A 17,991-nucleotide genomic window follows, 5' to 3' on the forward strand; every position below is an offset into this window, starting at 1 on the left:
TATAAATTGCACCTAATAGCTAGTGTTCCATATAACTTATACGGCTGAAAAAAAAAAATACGCCTTTAGGAATCCTTAATTAGTGCAAGTATAATGTGTGTCTCGTCAACTCCCTTGTCCGAGTCTTACAATGCTCACGATGTGCATATGGACCTGAAAAGGAATCATGCATACGTACGTGTACTTCTTTCAAGCTAATCCTGATCGTCCTTTTAAGCTCTTTTTTTTACTATCACATCTTAGCCGTTTGTTTTCTATTGTTATATAATAATAGTAGATAGATGGTGGATATAATTTTGATGATGTGGATTAATGATACTTTAGGATCTAGGAGAATAAAAAATGGTAATTAAAGGATTGTTTGTTTTCAAGGGACTAGACTTTTTTTAGTTTCAGGGATTAAAAAAGTCCCTTTAGTAAAGTCTTTTTGTAGTCCCTTAAGAAAAAATTCCTTCTGTTTGGTTGCATAAGGACTAAAAGGAACTTTTTTTAATCTAGCCTCTATAAACAAACAGGGCCTAAGCGGCTCTCAGGAACGTCTATGTCGTTCAATCATGCACGTGTTTCCACGAGGACGCAAAGTATAGAACTCTGAGTTACCTCACGTCCCCATTAATTACTTCAATATCCTCTGCTCCTGAGAGCAACCACTAATGTCACTTGACGAGCCTAGTCTTGGTCTGAACTTTCGCAGTCAGAAGTTGCTAGAGGTTGCACGTGCAATTGACATACGCCTCCCGAATGCTGGGCACACCTGAAGTCAATTATACAACCAATCAGTTAATTTGAAGCCATTCCTGCACAGGTTCAGAAAAGTCACTTCTATACCACTTTTTATTATTTATGAGTTGTGACATGGACTTGTGAAAACTGAATGATTTGCCGCCGAGCAGTCGCACGACATACCTTGGAAGCCGTTCAACATTCTTCAGCACATGTTTGTACATTCTTCAGCACACGTTTCATTTGAAGTCAATTAGTGCACGTTTGGGCCTCTCATGCTCCACCCTTTGTCCAGGTGGTCAAAGTCAAATACCCAGTAGAGCAAGTGATTACACTTACATTGCAATTGATTGACGTTCGCATGGTAGAACAAGTAAACTACAACAGGATCCACTAGTGCAGATCGGTCATCCCACATGTTTCTAAACATCCATCGCACATGGATTTTTCCAATCGCCAATTTGCGTTATTCTGCATCGCACATGGAGAAAAAATATGTATCACAAACATTTGGAGCCATTAGCATCGCACATTTAATTTGAAGCCATTAGCATCGCCGAATTTTTTGTTTGAATTCCAATAATATTAAAGTTCAGCATCTGGATCAAATGAAATGTTGCACATAACTAATCAGACAACATATCTAACCTGATGTTTTCTTTAAAAACGAGGATATACCTACGGTCTCTACATCTGGGCGATCCATGCATCCATTTTATTTATTATTTACAAAAATCTTTCAAAATAATACATCAACAGGCTTGAAGCAATCACCTTGGCAATACATGTCCCTACCCCTATCCCCTTGATGAAGAGGTGCCGAATGTACGAGACGAATATCAAACAAACATCGCACCAAAGCCTAACATCTAAAGGAGGAAGCCACTTCCAAGCCACAATGTCGGGACTGGGTCACACACCGGTCCGGCGCACTCTCAGTGGGCACCACATGTGCATGCTCTGCAAGAGCCGTCACTATCATCTTCCCTCGATCAATCTTCAAAGCAGATACTGACGCATCAACCTTATCAGGCCTCTCTGCCATGGACGCCAGCACATCGACGTCGTCGGTGTTGCTATTCAAGCCCATGAGCAGTTTGCCATTAACAGAGCATGGAAGATACAGGACAGCAGCCTATAAAAGCCCGCCGAAGCACATTTGGGCCCATATCGGAGGACCTAACCACCACCCCTAGACATCTCGCAGTACACCGCAACCTGCTTATCGGACCTGGCCACCGACGCCCTGCACCATTGTCGTAGATCCGGCCAAAGAAAATCGCCACCACCTAAACCGGAGCGCCGCCGAGGAGAGATGTTGACACCGCTGATGTCTTACGGTGTCCCCCGGGGCGGCAGTAGTATGGGATGTCTTACGGTGGAGGTTGGAGTCGTTCGACGGGTTGCCTTGATGCGGCGCGGCGCCGCCGCACAGGGGGGACGGGGGAAGGTAGGCGCGTCGCGGCACTAGGGTTTTGGTGAAGGGGGGGGCGAGGCGCGACCATTGATTGCAATCTGCTGGGGGCGGTTCGAATGTTGGCTTTAACATATTTTTGCCAGAATATATATGTTACTGAAAGCAATGTTAATCTGAACTGATCCATGTTTTTTTACATACAAATTCAAACCAACAGATTGTTTTTTAATGTAAGGCAAAAAAAATTGCCTGGCCTAAAAATTTCGTAAATTTTGATGAAATTTGAAACCTTGATCGCGGCGTCGGTACAGGACAGACGTTGGCCCAGGCCAACGCAGGGTCTCGGACACAGCGAGGACCCAATCCGGCACGAGCATGAAGTAACTAATAAAGACGGTTCAGCTCAGTTACATGAGAGAGACTTCGCGGTGCACATGAAATCACCGATTAAGACAGTTCCATTATTCGAAGCTATTCGAATAGGAGATAATTAAAGTCACGTGTGTATAGATGAGTTGGACCACGTGATGACAGAAAAATCTTATTGAGCTGGTCAGATATTTGAACCTATCATTTTATTCCCAGTTACTTGGACCAGTAAAATCTGATGACAGGGGAAAAAATACTGCAGCCAGTTCCGCCTTCTTCTACGCATGTTTTTGACATCTGAGTTCTCCATCTGCATCAAGTGCAAACGACTCTTTTGCATTCAGGTTGGCTGGAATTAGATGTATATACATGGCTTTAGATAAATTTCTGTATTCTAACAATTTAATAACATATGTAAATTCAATTTCTTGCTCAAATCAAACCACAATTAATGTAGATTATTGTAGCTTGGAGTTTTTATTTTGTGAATGCTAACACGAGATAGTCTGAAATGCCATATAGTTGTGACAGTGCAAATATGGCCACAACCATGTTGTCAACATGGGAGAAGACATGGAAGATTACAAGACACGTCTAATGAATAAACATTTTAGCGTAGATAGTATATAGAGTGAGTAAAATACTCAGAGAAAAGATTATTTAGCCCGTTTCTTTGAAAACTGAAGAGAAAAGTATACCTATCATCCATCAATTTTTTTGGGAGTCAAGATTTGGTCCTTCAACCCCAAAACCAGATAACTTACATCTTCAACTATTGAGACCAGACAAGGTTCATCCCTGGATTTGGTGTTGACAGGTATTGGGGTTGACTCCCTAGTTTTGACAGTGCTGATCCTAATTAACACAATTATTTCAAATCCGTGAACATGTTTGGAATTTCTGATCTTATTTTTCAAATCCTCTTACATTTTCCATGACCACATCTTTTCTTTCAAATTCATGTAGTTTTCAAAAAAATAGCATTTTTATTCCTTTCCATAATTTTATCTAATTCATGTACTTTTTTCAAACCCGTGAACTCTTAAAATCATATACATTTTTAAAGCCGCATACGTTTTCAATGTTTCTGTAGTTTATGCAAATTCATGTATTATTTAGTATTGACATACTTTATTTGGAAAAGTTCATGAATTTCAAAAATAATACACAAACTTGGAAAACTACATGAAATTCGAACAGTTTCATGGATTTGGAAAAATACATGGATGTGAAAATACACGAACTTAAAGAATACACAAATTTGAAAAATATCAATCAATCTTTAAAACAGTATATGGATTTCAAAAAGTACGTGAATTTTTAAGAAGTATGCCAGTCAAAACAGTATATGGAAATAGTACCTCACTTTGAAGAAAGTATGCAGATTTGAAAAAAGTACATGAAATTCCAAAAATTACACAAATGGTCAATCTGTTACTATCACATGGCGAAAATCTACGCAAATTTGAGTCAATGCCAGTCAAAACCGGGGGGAGTTTGCACTAAAACCAATAGAAACCGAGGTCAGAGACGAACCGTATCCGGTTTCAATAGTTGGGGGTACAAATGTCTGGTTTTGAAGTTGAGCGACAAAATCTAGATTCCGACAAAAGTTGAGGCACGAAAATTGTACTGTTCACAAAACTAAACAACATTCGTCCCAGATTTATGGATCATACAATATTGAACATTAGGTGAAATACCAGTTACTTAAATGTCAAAACACATTTGATATAGATTGCAAGTTAATATATAATGCCAGAATTGGCGATACCATATATTTATGTAGAAATAATTGATATAGATTGCAAGACAATGAATACTCCCTCTCTCTGTACCAAAATACTTATAGGTGGGGGAACTTATACAAGTTTTCCCAAGTTATAAGTATTTCGGTATAGAGGAAGGGCTTTGCTAGCAACTTGTGTGGGCGATTCTACGACACCCTCCGTCACGGTTTAGAAGGAGTGCTTGAAATTCTCTGGAACCTAGGTGGTTATTGATTGGCTGTGAGATGGATTGAAAAATAGATTCAGACTATGCATGCATATAGAAGTAGTATAACGGAGTACTAATTAGCTGCTAGGAGTAAAAACAATGCGTCTGAAACCTTGTCTATTGTGAAAATGAATGTAAATTTAATCATACCTTCTAAACCGTGGGAGTAGTTCATGTAACAACAAGAATTAATATGCGCTGCTACAGAATTTTATCGCGACTCCCTCCTTTTCGGTTTATAGGGCTCAAATCTAAAATCTCATCAATCAAGATGAATTGTGAGTGAATGGCACTAGTCCTAACTAGCCAATGAAATATTTCTCATATATTCAATTTCCGAGGCAATAAGTGTAATATCCATCTTTCATTGTATTTGCATGGTGCATGTATGTAAAGATGCATGCATAGCCACTAATTTCCTTTCTCTTATCTCTATGCATTAAATATAGCGTAAGACTTAAAACACTTTAACTCAGTTAGACTCAAAATGAACCTAGTATGAGGAAAATCTGAAATTTTTAAGACGATCCTTATAAACCGGAAAGGAGGGAGTAACTACCAACCACTGACCTCATTTTCCAACGGCTGAAAGTTCAGAGCTAGACTGCGCCGATGACCAACTGCTCTCGTATTTTGAAAACTTGGGAGCGTGGCATGGATGTTGACTAGACTGGTCGTGTGATCCTGTTGCACGTTGTTGGACCTTAGCAACACGTTGTTGGACTTTAATGGTTCCGATATTTAATATTGCTCCGTATTCATATCGCCATCTTAGTAAATCTCGTCCTTGTCACATATTCCCGCTCAGTCTCATACAGGATCTATACTTGTATATTTTTTACTAACTAGTCCAACTCAAAATAAAATAAAATACATTGCAAGCTAACGTAGCTTCCGTTGTGGTGCAGCTAGGCAAGTATGAAGGAATTCTAACCCGTCAAACTCACTACTATTCGTCACCTTCCTTTATATACTCGATGTTGGGGGAAATAGTAGCTCATCACTGAGCCAACATCTATCCCATCAAAAATAGAACACCCTAAGGTTAACACACACAAGAGGGAGGAAGAAAGAGAGACCGAAGGCAGAGGATGCTGACATTTACCGCTGCATTCCGGCATGTTCCAGTGCTCGACCACCCGACGGCGGAGCCATGGCGACGGCTTTCCCTGCACCTGCACTCTCAGCATCGACGATGTGGTAATCATGTTCTATCAATCTCCTGACCTGAATCCATGCATGGTTGAGAAAGAACTTGAGCATGCTCAAGTTCACATCGAAAATTGTTTTGTTGAAAACTTCTATTACATCCTAAGATAAGTAGAATTCCTACTATGGATATTGTCTACTTCCCACGTAAGGTATGCAGTGATGTTTATCTAGACCTTTAGGCTGGCCGTAGAAAATTTCAGAATGCAACCGATACTGATAATGTGCTTGAGTTATTAATTTTAAATAGGTATTAACTTCATATGACTTTGTTATTTTCCATTTTTCATGTATGGTATTTAGGGGTCGTGCTATCTAGCAAATCCCCACCATATCCGGATGTAGAAGTGGGTGAACGGAAAGTTCATGAGTACATACGACACACGGTGAGTATATATACATATGTATTAACTCATTTCGAGCAGAATAGTTGCATACTGCATGCGCGAACAAGCTGACAAACATATACTAGTATATCAAACCCTGATCAAAAGCAAATATCTATGTTCCTAAAGGATGAACCGAGCGAGATGCGGCAGATGATCGATGCCATAAGAACGACTCTGGCGTCATTGGGTGATGATGAGACGTCAATGAGTGTTTCAGCCTACGACACAGCGTTGGTCGCCCTTGTCAAGAACCTTGACGGAGGTGATGGACCGCAATTCACCTCGTGCATCGACTGGATTGTTCAAAATCAATTACCAGATGGTTCGTGGGGTGATCCTGATTTCTTCATGGTACAAGATCGGATGATCAGCACCCTGGCATGTGTGGTGGCGCTGAAATCTTGGAACATCGATATCGACAACTTGTGTGACAGGGGTAAAAAGATTAATGGCTGGATTATTCTTTGTTTTTTATGTCAACGATCACCCGTGTTTATTTCCATGGAAGGATCGAGTATCTAATATAGAGTGGACCTTTTCTGTTGCAGGTATGTTATTTATCAAAGAAAATATGAGCAGATTACTAGAACAGGAACAGGACTGGATGCCATGTGGCTTCGAGATTAACTTCCCAGCACTCCTAGAGAAAGCCAAGGACCTGGACTTGGACATCCCTTATGATCACCCTGTTTTGGAAGAGATATATGCCAAGAAGAATCTGAAGCTCTCTAAGTATGCATACCTAGCTACATGCGTGTGATAAACATTGTTATATAAATTGAGTTGAATAGGCTATGTATAATTAATTAAGCAGTAATTAATCTTACTCTGAAATTTTAGGATACCTCTGAATGTGCTGCACGCCATACCAACGACCCTACTCTTCAGCCTTGAGGGAATGGTAGACTTACCATTGGACTGGGAAAAGCTACTCAGATTGCGGTGTACCGATGGGTCCTTCCATTCCTCGCCTGCTGCCACAGCTGCTGCCCTCAGTCGCACTGGCGACAAAGAATGCCAAGCATTCCTGGATAGGCTCATCAAAAAGTTCGATGGAGGAGGTAATTAAAATCACTACTATTACTTCTTGTACAACTAAGAACTAACATGATCGAATGCAAACTTAGGTGACTAGTGCCATGTAGTCTCCTCAATTGGTCAATAGCAAAAAGAATTTTACCAAGACAGCATTGGTCAATACTAACATTGCAATTCATATAAATTCCCTTTCTTTTTCACTAGTGCCATGTAGCCACTCTATGGATACTTTTGAGCAAGTATGGGTGGTCGATCGGCTGATGCATCTCGGGATATCAAGGCACTTTACAAGTGAAATTGATCAGTTCTTAGAGTTTATTTACAGGTATCATACGCAACCTCCATCTAACTGGAAATACATTACGTCATAATATACTCCCTTCCATACCAAATTTGAACAGAAAAAAATTGTCTTATATTTTAGTACAGAGGTAGTATCTAAATAGTAATTGTGTTTTTAAAATGGAATGCTACTAGAGTTGTGTTTTCCTTTAAGTGTGATAGAGTACTAGTTTGAGACGAGGGGTATATCTTCACTTTTAACAGGCGCTGGACTAACAAGGGACTGGCTCATAACGTGCACTGCCCAATCGCGGATATTGATGACACGGCCATGGGTTTCCGTCTCCTCCGCCAGCATGGCTACGAAGTCAATCCATGTAACTAATATTTTTAGTCAGATTTATGATATAAGCTAGATTCAAAGTTTGAGAATCGCGTTGGCATGCATGCTGAATCGAGTTTTACTAATGCGCGTCCACAATGCAGCTGTGTTTAAGCAGTTTGAGAAGGATGGCAGGTTCGTCTGCTTCCCCATGGAGACCAACCACGCTTCTGTTACCCCAATGCACAACACTTACCGTGCATCTCAGTTCATGTTCCCTGGTGACGACGACGTCCTGGCAAGGGCCGGGCGCTATTGTCGTGCATTCCTCGAAGAGAGACAAGCCTCCAACAATCTGTACGACAAGTGGATCATCACCAAGGACCTGCCTGGCGAAGTATGTGCTGACACGTTAAAGTTAATTATGTATGCGTCAATCCGGCTACTAGTTAGTTTCCATGGTTGAGAACAGAGTATTGAGCAGTTCTTCATGCAAAATCAGGTCGGGTACACACTGAACTTCCCGTGGAAAGCAAGTTTACCACGAATTGAAACAAGGATGTATCTCGATCAGTACGGTGGCAACACCGATGTCTGGATTGCCAAGGTCCTCTACAGGTAAAGAAAATTAGATAACCAAATTATCCTTAGTTTGAATAACTCTTCATTATAGGAACCAAAGGAAAATATTGATCTTTTGAGATAATTTAAGACGCCACAATATTTTAAACATAAACTTGATCCATGTATCAAGAAAAGTGAGATACATTGAGTGCATACAAAAAATAACCATGAAATCAGTTTAAATTCAGGAAGTTCTCATGTACAAAATGGGGAATGAGGCTCTAGAGGTACTAATCAACCTATGTACTAGTATTCAACTAACATGTGACACTAGACCAATTCTAAATGCAGCTTATATAATTTGTGGTACCAGATATCTGTCACACTTTTGTTTCTGACACTAAACATTTCAGAATGAATCTTGTGAGCAACGACCTCTACCTTAAAATGGCTAAGGCTGATTTCAGAGAATATCAAAGACTCTCCCGACTTGAGTGGAATGGCCTCAGAAAGTAAGTCACATATATTTTTTCTACGACTCTCTCTGTCCTCAAATGCAATCAACTAGCTAAAAAATCGGCAACTAGATTCTTACCGGAGACTTGAGAGTATGCGCAGGTGGTATTTCAGGAACCATCTTCAGAGGTATGGTGGGACTCCAAAGAGCGCACTCACGGCATACTTCTTAGCTTCAGCAAATATCTTCGAACCTGGCCGGGCAACAGAGCGTCTAGCATGGGCTCGCATGGCGGTGCTTGCTGAGGCGGTTACAACTCACTTCCGACACATTGGGTATGTATGCAGCCTCATAGTTCTCCCTTCCTGGAATCTGGGTTTAGTGATGATGGGTGCAAAACATGTGTGCAATTCATTGCAGGGGTCCATGCAATTCAACAGAGAATCTTGAAGACCTTATCGACCTTGTTTCGTTTGACGATGTTTCCGGCGGTCTTCGTGAAGCGGTAAATTTCGACAAACCACTACACTTAGCTATAGTTATTGATATGAGATATTGAACTTTTACTAGATATAAAACGACTGAACCACTATTTTCTTTGAGAACTACAGTGGAAGCAGTGGCTCATGGCATGGACTGCAAAGGAGAGCCATGGATCCATTGATGGAGATACAGCACTGTTGTTCGTTCGGACCATCGAGATCGTCTCTGGAAGGAACGTTGCAGCTGAGAAGAAACTGAACCTTTGGGATTATTCACAGCTCGAGCAGCTCACCTCTTCCATCTGCCACAAGCTCGCCACAATAGGTCTTGCTCAGGTGCGTGTGTACATGCATTGCATTCATATATCCATGTACGTCGATTTGAGTTGTATGTGATTTGTCAAACTATAATCAATATATGTTCAATGCGGAAAAGCAGAATGGGGGGAGCATGGAGAACACAGAGGACTTACAACGGCAAGTGGATTTGGAGATGCAAGAACTTTCTTGGCGTATTCATCAGGGTTGCCAGGGAATCAACAGAGAAACCAGAGAGACATTTCTTAACGTGGTGAAAAGCTTCTATTACTCGGCTCATTGCTCACCTGAAACAGTTGATAGCCACATCGCAAAAGTCATATTTCAGGATGTGATTTAGGAAGAACCCTCTTCTGTACCTGTTAGTACTACTAGTAAGAACGTTCTGTGCTACCACGTGATACATGTGGTAAGCAATCCAAAGAAAAAGAACGTTTTGTGCTGGGTTCCGTCATGTTACATGTGTAAGTCTTTTTTGGAACCTGCAAAGATTGCAAGTTAATACTATATGTAGATAGAAAAGAAACAATGTTCCAAACGATATGGTACAGGTGGAAATGAGTACAGAAGTTGGCTGCTATAAATATGCATGTACACGCCCCTATGTACACGCCCCTTAATCTACCGTGGGAGAATACAAAGCAAATAACAGGGACATTTCCCCAAAAACTTCCTTTTAAAGAGACGTTATGTGCTTGTGGCAACAGATCGATCTAGTCAGGGCGATGTCCTGCGTGCGTGTTTCTTTACTCATTTCTTTTGGACACTGATCTGCGGCAGTGCACCCGGCCGAACAGCCCAACATCGGATCGCTTCGCCTGGGCCGTTAGATCGTGCCCTTCCATTGCTCCCTTCCTCGCGCATCCTCCCCCCCCCCCGCGCGCGCGCTACACATACATAAGTTTACATAGGTTTTACAAAGAGTTGGATTTTGATTGGAGATTAAGAAGAATGAAGGCCCCATCCCCCTTGAAAATCAGGGTGGCACTACTAGGAAAAGACCTGCTAATAGCGCACCTATTTTGGCTACTAATGGCGCACTATAGGTGCGCCACTAGCATCACGCCATTATATTTTTTTACTAATGGCGCACCACAAATGCGTCATTAGTATCTTGTATACTAATGCCGCACCAGGTAATGCGCCATTAGTATTGCTCACGGTGCGCCATTAGTATGCCTCCCAGGTGCGCCATTAGTATGCCTCCCAGGTGTGTCATTAGTATAGCCCATGGTGCTCCATTAGTATCTGGTATTCTAGCATATATATGTTTTGTTTCAAAACCACAAATTCAACAGCACATAACATATATATTAAATATATAATACATAATATGTGCCCAATAGTTTTACTGATCCACGACACATAACATATATGCAAAGTTGCATAACAAATTTCATGATCCATATATCAAAACTCCATAGCTTCCATACATCCAAAATTCCATAGCATCCATATATACATATAGTTCCATAGCATCCATACATACATAGCTCCATAACAAATATAATATACAACGATACTTTGCGGGCATTAGTAAGTAATATTTGGCACCGGTTCAGGATTGCTTTCTATTGAAGTTGTTTCCTCTGCTTGATCTTGTGATGTACCTTGTGAGATTGTTGATACAGTAGCCTGAAGCAAAGGGAGACAGAGTCGGTAAATCAGCATATCGACAATTAGTAATCAGGATTGTACATTAGAAATAACCAATTCCTCAATCTTGTTAGCATGTGTTTTTATTAAATGCCCAAATAGCAACAATCACGTGTATTCATATTCAAGGATTAACTTGTAAGAAGATAACCAAATAAATCAATACTACTCCCTCTATCCCATAATATAAGCACGTTCTTGACACTACACTAGTGTTAAAAACACTCTTATATTATGGGACGGAGGGAGTAGCATGTAAAGGTCGACAAGAAAGCAGCAGCCAGGATGCCAACTAAGCCGGCACTGGGCACATAACAAACCATTGTGTTTAGAGTATACGATATACTAATACTATGTCTCCGTCTATCACAAACCAACAGATATTCAATAAATAACTAGGAATGAATAGCATGTACCTGAGTAGGTGAAGTTGCTTTCGGATTCTTCGTACTCAAAACTGCAGTAGTGGAAACAGCAGCAACACCCTGCCAACCAAACAAGAAGTAATGTTGAAAAATGTATAATTACCCATATAACTAAAAGATGAAGAGCTGCACAACATAAAAACATGGTAGAGAAATGATCTCCACGAGCATAGCAGACAAGCAGTATTTGTGGAGAAAAAACATAAGGAAGTTTGCCAGTTGTTTCTATTAGCAAAATCACAATAACCAAAGTAAAACAAAGCATTAACAGCTCACAGCCCACCTTGATAAGACTGGAAGGAGCAAGTGAAACCATGTCTTCGAGTGCTTCAACCTTCTCCATAGGCAATGTGCTATAGAGATCCTCGACATCACTAAATTCATCAAAATCTTCCTGAATTTGGATTACGAAATCAATAGTCAGAACAAGCAGCAGATCCACCATGTTCAGATATATGTTTTCTTTTAATGATTTAAGGAAACGTAGTCAACAAAGAGAATAATTTGGAATGCATATTCGAGGATGCCGTTTGCAGACCAACCTATCCGAAGAGGCCCTCCATTGTCGATACACTAATAGAAGTTAAAAATTCAAAGAGAGTGCAAAGCTGGTGATACGAAGTAAGAACATATGCTTGATATGGTAAAAGACTGTTGGTACGTGAGCATAAAGGTTATTGCTTCCCGCAACCTGCTCAACAGTCTGTATTTCAAATTGGGAATCGCGGGGCTGCGGGTTATGGTAAGGAAAACGGATAATTCAAATTTGCATCCCTGTGCATCACTACACTTAAGGCTTTATAATACTCCCTCATCAGAGAATATTGAACAATCATATCAACCCGATACTAAATAAGCTGACCATGTTTTTATTGTAATCCTCAGCTCTTGCCTATTAGAAAACTGTAAACACTCAGTCGCTATTATCTAGGAACACTGCCATGATGCCAGTTAAAAACCCTACTATCCACTCTGCTATATTTTTGTAGGCACTGAAGATACAGTTTATGTAAGAAACTGACAGAGAAGCACAAAATAGGGTGGATGAAGCATAGCATCAATGTGACGCCCTCGATTTAATCGTACGCTAAACATACACGCAAATACGCACGATCAAACCCAAGGACTCACGGGAAGATATCACAACACAACTCTAGACACAAATAAAATAACATCAGCTTCATATTACAAGCCAGGGGCCTCGAGGGCTAGAATACGAAAGCTCGATAAACACACAAGTCAGCGGAAGCAACAAATATCTGAGTACAGACATAAAACATGGGGTGCCTTAGAGAAGGCTAGCACAAAAGATACAACGATCGAACGAGGCGAGGCCTCCTACCTGGGAACCTCCTAACTACTCCTGATCATCAGCGGCCTCCACGTAGTAGTAGGCACCGTCGGGGTAGCAGTCGTCGGTGGCGGGGACCTCCAACTCCTGGGCTCCATCATCTGGTCGCAGCAAACGGATCAAGGGGACAAGGGGGGAGCAAAGCAGCGGTGAGTACTCATCCAAAGTACTCGCAAGTCTTACATCAGGACTATTCTAATTATGCATCAGTATCAAAGAAGGGGGGGTATATGTGGACTGACTGCAGCAATGCGAGAATAGAGAGAGAAGGCCTAGTCGTATCGAAGGCTAGCATCTTCAGGGTCTTGCAGCAATAGACGAGAGTAGAACACGGGCAAAACATTAATAGTCATATTGTTGCAGCAATATTAAAGTGTGGTCACGCCTAAAGATCCTCCCTCGACTCCCTGCGAGGAAGCAATCCCGAGGCAAACTAATGCCAGTTAAGTAACAATTGTAGTTGTAAAAGATCGGGGCACAACTCCAAGTCGTCCTGTAACCGTGGACACGGCTATCCGAATAGTTAATTTTCATCCCTGCAGGGGTGCACCACATGTCCCGTCACGCTCGATAACACTCTGGCCGGGCATACTTTTCTGGGTCCTGTCCGGCCTCGGAATATCGACACGTCGCAGCCCCACCTAAGACTAATCAGAGAGGCCAGCCCGCGGGTCTAACTCCTAAGCACAAAGGGTTCGTGGGCCCAGTTCCCCTTCACGCTCCTGCACGTGGCGTGGGCGGCCGACGTCAGTCCTAGCATCCCTTAATCACAAGCGCGATGCATCTCGGGACCACTCGGGCGCGCGCCGCTACATTGCTGGCATCTGAAAAGCTTCGGCTGATACCGCGACGCCGAGTACCCATAATTCTTCCCGCGTAGCCGGTTAGTGCGAAAAGGTCTCCGACCAACCCAGATCAAATACCCAACTCCATTAGCATTTTAATTAGGCCACCAACACAATCTCACGGGAATCCACCCGTCTTACAACTAATCACCAATGATCCTAGTAACATGGTCGAGTAACTGTGTGGTCGTAACATCGGGGGGAATCCGAGGTATCACCCTCGTTGGATTCTGAACGATGTACCCGTCAAGGTGGCTTAGAGGAATCACCCTCGGGGGTCCCACACTTGAGGGGTTGCACGACAGGGGCGTCATCGGGAATGGTGAAAGAGGAATCACCCTCGATAACCACGACCGACTAGCTATACTACAGAGATATCATCAGGAGTACTTAGTGAGGTGTCACCCTCGGTACCCGATAGTATCTCTGTAGCGTCGTACAACGAAGGGGGTGAATGGCTCGTCGATCAGAGATCGAGATTTGAAAGCAAGCGGGGCAACTGAACTACGGGGTCAGAGGGCATGACTGCTCCACCTATGCTAAGCATATTAAAGTTACAAGACTGAAAGTAGCAGTTCATCAAAAACAGGCTATGCATCAGATATAGGAGCTAGCTACAACAGTAGCAAAATACTAATGCAAGCAGTAGGAAGAAAGACATAGGCGATATAGGAATGATCAAGGGGGGTTTGCTTGCCTTGCTGCTCTGCGGCAAAGGACTGATCGGCAGGGTCGTAGATGTACCCTGCAGCAGCGTCAGTCTCGGGGTCTACCGGTAAGAAGAGGGGAAGAAACAATAAATAATAGCACCGATGCAACACAAGGCATGACATGGCAAGATGCAGGCTAGACATGAGCTAACGCAGCAACATCCGTCATAAACGGGTCGGAAGAATATCTGACGATATTTTCCGGGTCTCGGGCTACTAACGGTTATACTGGAAACGATGGAAAAGTTCCAAGTTTACTATGCTAGGGACGCGTGACAGACGAACGGGCCGTGTATACGGGTTCGTCTCGTTTTGCTGATCAACTTTCATGTTGAAATTATTTTGATCTGACTTACGGATTATTTAATATTAATTTTTAAAGTTTTATTCAATAATTAGGAATTAAAAACAGATTTGAATAATTTTAATAAAATCCCATTATGACATCATCGCGATGTCATGCTGACATCAACATTTGACTGGTCAACTGACCTGCGGGTCCCGAACGTCATAGGCACAAGTTTTATTTAAGATTAAATATTAATTAATCAGATTAATTTAGTGGGGGACCCACGTGTCATACTCTAATTATTCTAATTAATTAATTTAACTAATATATCTATTTATTTATTTAATAAAAACATTATTTTTATTTTTATTTTAACTATCGCGTGGGGCCTCCCTGTCATAGACAGCGGGTGCGTTGGCCCCACCGGTAAGTGACCTAAGGCTATTTACTCATTTTTTTATAGATACCTAACCGTGCAAATATCGTATCCCTCCAAATATTCATATACGCAAATACATACATCGCATCTCATACATACATACATACAAACGCATCTAATACATCATTTATTTTATTTTCTTTTAACTCAACAACAGTCTCATCTCTCTGTTAACAGAGAGACAGAGAACACAACTCTCTGCTAACTCAACATAGGAGAACACGTTCTTCAAATCCTCCTACCGGTCACTACCGTCGACGGATCGGGGTCCCGTTTGCTGGAACAGAACCGGGACGGTGAGGGGAACGCGACGGTGGGAGGAGCCCGAGGAGGGGCTCACCAACGTTGACGAGACGGCCCGATGAAGCCGGAGTTCGCGGGAAAGGCGGGGTTGACGGCGGTGATGACGCGGTGGTGGTGATGCCGGTGAGGATGGTCGCCGGAGAAGCCTCCCGGTGGTGACCAACCGGCGTGACGAGGAGAGGGAGTCTCCCTGCCCGGTCCCTCTTGGACCGAGCGGGAGGGGCTCGCCGGCGGGGTGGAGGGCCGAGGTGGCCGAGGCTCCTGCCGGCGGGGTGGAGGGCCGAGGGGGGGGAACACCGGAGGGAGGAGGTCGGGGTGGGGAGGTGCTGACGGGGGCTCGCCGGCGGGAGGGCTCGCCGGCCAGGGAGGGAGTGGATCTGAGGGGGGGCGACGGGAGGAGAGGAGGGTCGTGGGAAGGTGGGGCGGTTCTGTCGTGGGGGTCTCGGTGGGGGGCTCTGTCGTGGGGGGAGAAGGGGGACCGAGCGGGGGAGCGTGGGGAGTGGCGGCGGCTAAGGGGAGGGGAGGGAGCGAGGCAGGGGCTCCCTCGCCGAGGGGGGGGGCGCTAGGGTTCGGGTGGGGAGCGATTGGGGCCTGGCCGGTTGGGCCTCTTGGCCCAGCTGGGCCAGGGGGTGGGGGTCCCTTTTTCTTTTTTGTTTTTTTTTGTTTTTGGTTTTCTTTTTTTATTATTTCTAAGTCCTTTTAGTACCTAATTTTATTTACTATCTCTTATAATTTATTTTATATACTTTTACTTCTTTCTTTTATTTATTTCTTTTACATATACTATATTTCCTTTATTCATCTTATTCAATATCCATATTAAAATATATAGTGTTTACCAATAATTCCTAAAGTGCCCGATTTGATATTATAATCCGTTAGGGAATTTTTTGATAACTCCCCGACGTTTTTATTTCAACAACACAAAAATCTTTTCTCGTGTGACTTTATTTTAAAGCTTCGAATTTGATTCGGTTTCAACCAACACGAGATCATTGATATCACTTCCGATGACGTGGCATCATTAGCGCGGGATCAGTGTCGCTTAATTACAATCATTACTGTAGCAAAAGTCGAGGATGTCACAATTCTCCCCTACTAACAAGAATTCTCGTCCCGAGAATTAAGAGGTAGAGGGAAAGAGCCCGGGGTAGTCATCACGAAGATGATCCTCGCGTTCCCAAGTGGCTTCATCTTCAGAGTGATTTGACCACTGTACCTTAAGGAACTTGGTGACCTTGCGACGAGTCTTACGTTCAGCTTGGTCGAGAATGCGGACCGGATGCTCTTTATAAGAGAGGTCTTGTTGTAGTTCAAGCATACCATGATCCACTGCTCGAATAGGGTCCTTGAAGCAGCGACGGAGCTGAGAAACATGGAAGACATCGTGGACCTGAGAAAGGTTCGCCGGCAGTTCCAATTGATAAGCCACTCTTCCACGCCTTTCGAGAACAGTGAAAGGACCAATATAACGAGGAGCTAACTTGCCCTTGATTCCGAAACGGTGTGCACCTCTCATTGGTGTGACACGAAGATAAGCCTTTTCGCCAGGTTGATAGACCATATCTTGATGATGACGGTCATACTGACTCTTCTGACGAGACTGAGCAGCCTTCAGATTCTCATGAATAATGCGGACTTGATCTTCGGCATGTTGAATAATATCCGGACCGAAGAGTGATCGTTCCCCAGTTTCTGACCAATTCAGAGGAGTTCGACACCTTCGCCCATACAATACTTCGAAAGGGGCCATCTTCAGACTAGCTTGATAGCTATTGTTGTAAGAGAACTCGGCATACGGGAGAGATTCCTCCCATTTCTTACCGAAAGAAATGACACAAGCTCGAAGCATGTCCTCGAGAATTTGGTTGACTCGTTCAACTTGTCCCTGGGATTGAGGATGAAATGCAGTGCTGAAGGACAGATGAGTCCCCATAGCCTTCTGAAAACTTTCCCAGAATTTTGAAGTGAACAAGCTGCCACGGTCCGAACTGATTACCAACGGAATACCGTGAAGTGAAACAACTCTTGACATATAATGATCTGCCAGCTGACTAGCATTAATCGTTTCCTTGACGGCCAGGAAATGTGCAACTTTGGACAGTCGATCAATGACGATAAGAATAGCATCATTACCTCTCTGAGATCTGGGAAAACCAGTGACGAAGTCCATTTCAACGTGGTCCCATTTCCACTCGGGAACAGAGGTAGGTTGCAGAGTTCCAGCAGGCTTTTGGTGTTCTGCTTTGATACGCCGGCATATATCACATTCTGCCACATAACGTGCAATGTCTTGTTTCATATTGGGCCACCAGAATCTTTGCCGGATGTCTTGGTACATCTTGGTACTACCCGGGTGAATAGACAATGGTGTGTCATGAGCTTCTTCCATCACCTTTCCAGTC

The 17,991-nt window shown here is 42.9% G+C and overlaps 1 protein-coding gene and 1 long non-coding RNA gene across 2 annotated transcripts; one reads left to right on the plus strand and one right to left on the minus strand.

The window, feature by feature from the left end:
• Nucleotides 1-5,506: 5,506 nt before the first annotated feature.
• Nucleotides 5,507-10,126, plus strand: LOC123424380 (syn-copalyl diphosphate synthase-like). The gene is made up of 14 exons (XM_045107982.1): nt 5,507-5,707; nt 6,020-6,102; nt 6,232-6,541; nt 6,654-6,837; nt 6,946-7,166; nt 7,348-7,468; nt 7,690-7,802; nt 7,912-8,144; nt 8,250-8,365; nt 8,725-8,823; nt 8,930-9,103; nt 9,189-9,273; nt 9,380-9,586; nt 9,690-10,126. Exons 1-14 carry the CDS (start codon nt 5,599-5,601, stop codon nt 9,906-9,908), a joined length of 2,274 nt encoding a protein of 757 aa, XP_044963917.1. The 5' UTR covers nt 5,507-5,598; the 3' UTR covers nt 9,909-10,126.
• A 993-nt stretch (nt 10,127-11,119) lies between these two features.
• LOC123429128 lies at nt 11,120-12,042 on the minus strand. The gene is made up of 3 exons (XR_006622621.1): nt 11,933-12,042; nt 11,641-11,709; nt 11,120-11,203 (listed from the first exon to the last, which is right to left on the minus strand). It is a non-coding gene; the product is annotated as an uncharacterized LOC123429128 (long non-coding RNA).
• Nucleotides 12,043-17,991: the final 5,949 nt, after the last annotated feature.

Source organism: Hordeum vulgare, chromosome 2H (assembly GCF_904849725.1).
Source record: "Hordeum vulgare subsp. vulgare chromosome 2H, MorexV3_pseudomolecules_assembly, whole genome shotgun sequence".
NCBI lineage: Eukaryota > Viridiplantae > Streptophyta > Magnoliopsida > Poales > Poaceae > Hordeum > Hordeum vulgare.

What these genes read in the sequence shown, in the direction of transcription:
- LOC123424380 (XM_045107982.1), top strand. Translation starts at nt 5,599, where the DNA reads ATGCTGACATTTACCGCTGCATTCCGGCATGTTCCAGTGCTCGACCAC. An exon ending in CGACAACTTGTGTGACAGGG is followed by an intron (nt 6,542 to 6,653) that starts GTAAAAAGATTA and finishes TTTCTGTTGCAG; the next exon opens with GTATGTTATTTATCAAAGAA. An exon ending in TTCTTAGAGTTTATTTACAG is followed by an intron (nt 7,469 to 7,689) that starts GTATCATACGCA and finishes CACTTTTAACAG; the next exon opens with GCGCTGGACTAACAAGGGAC.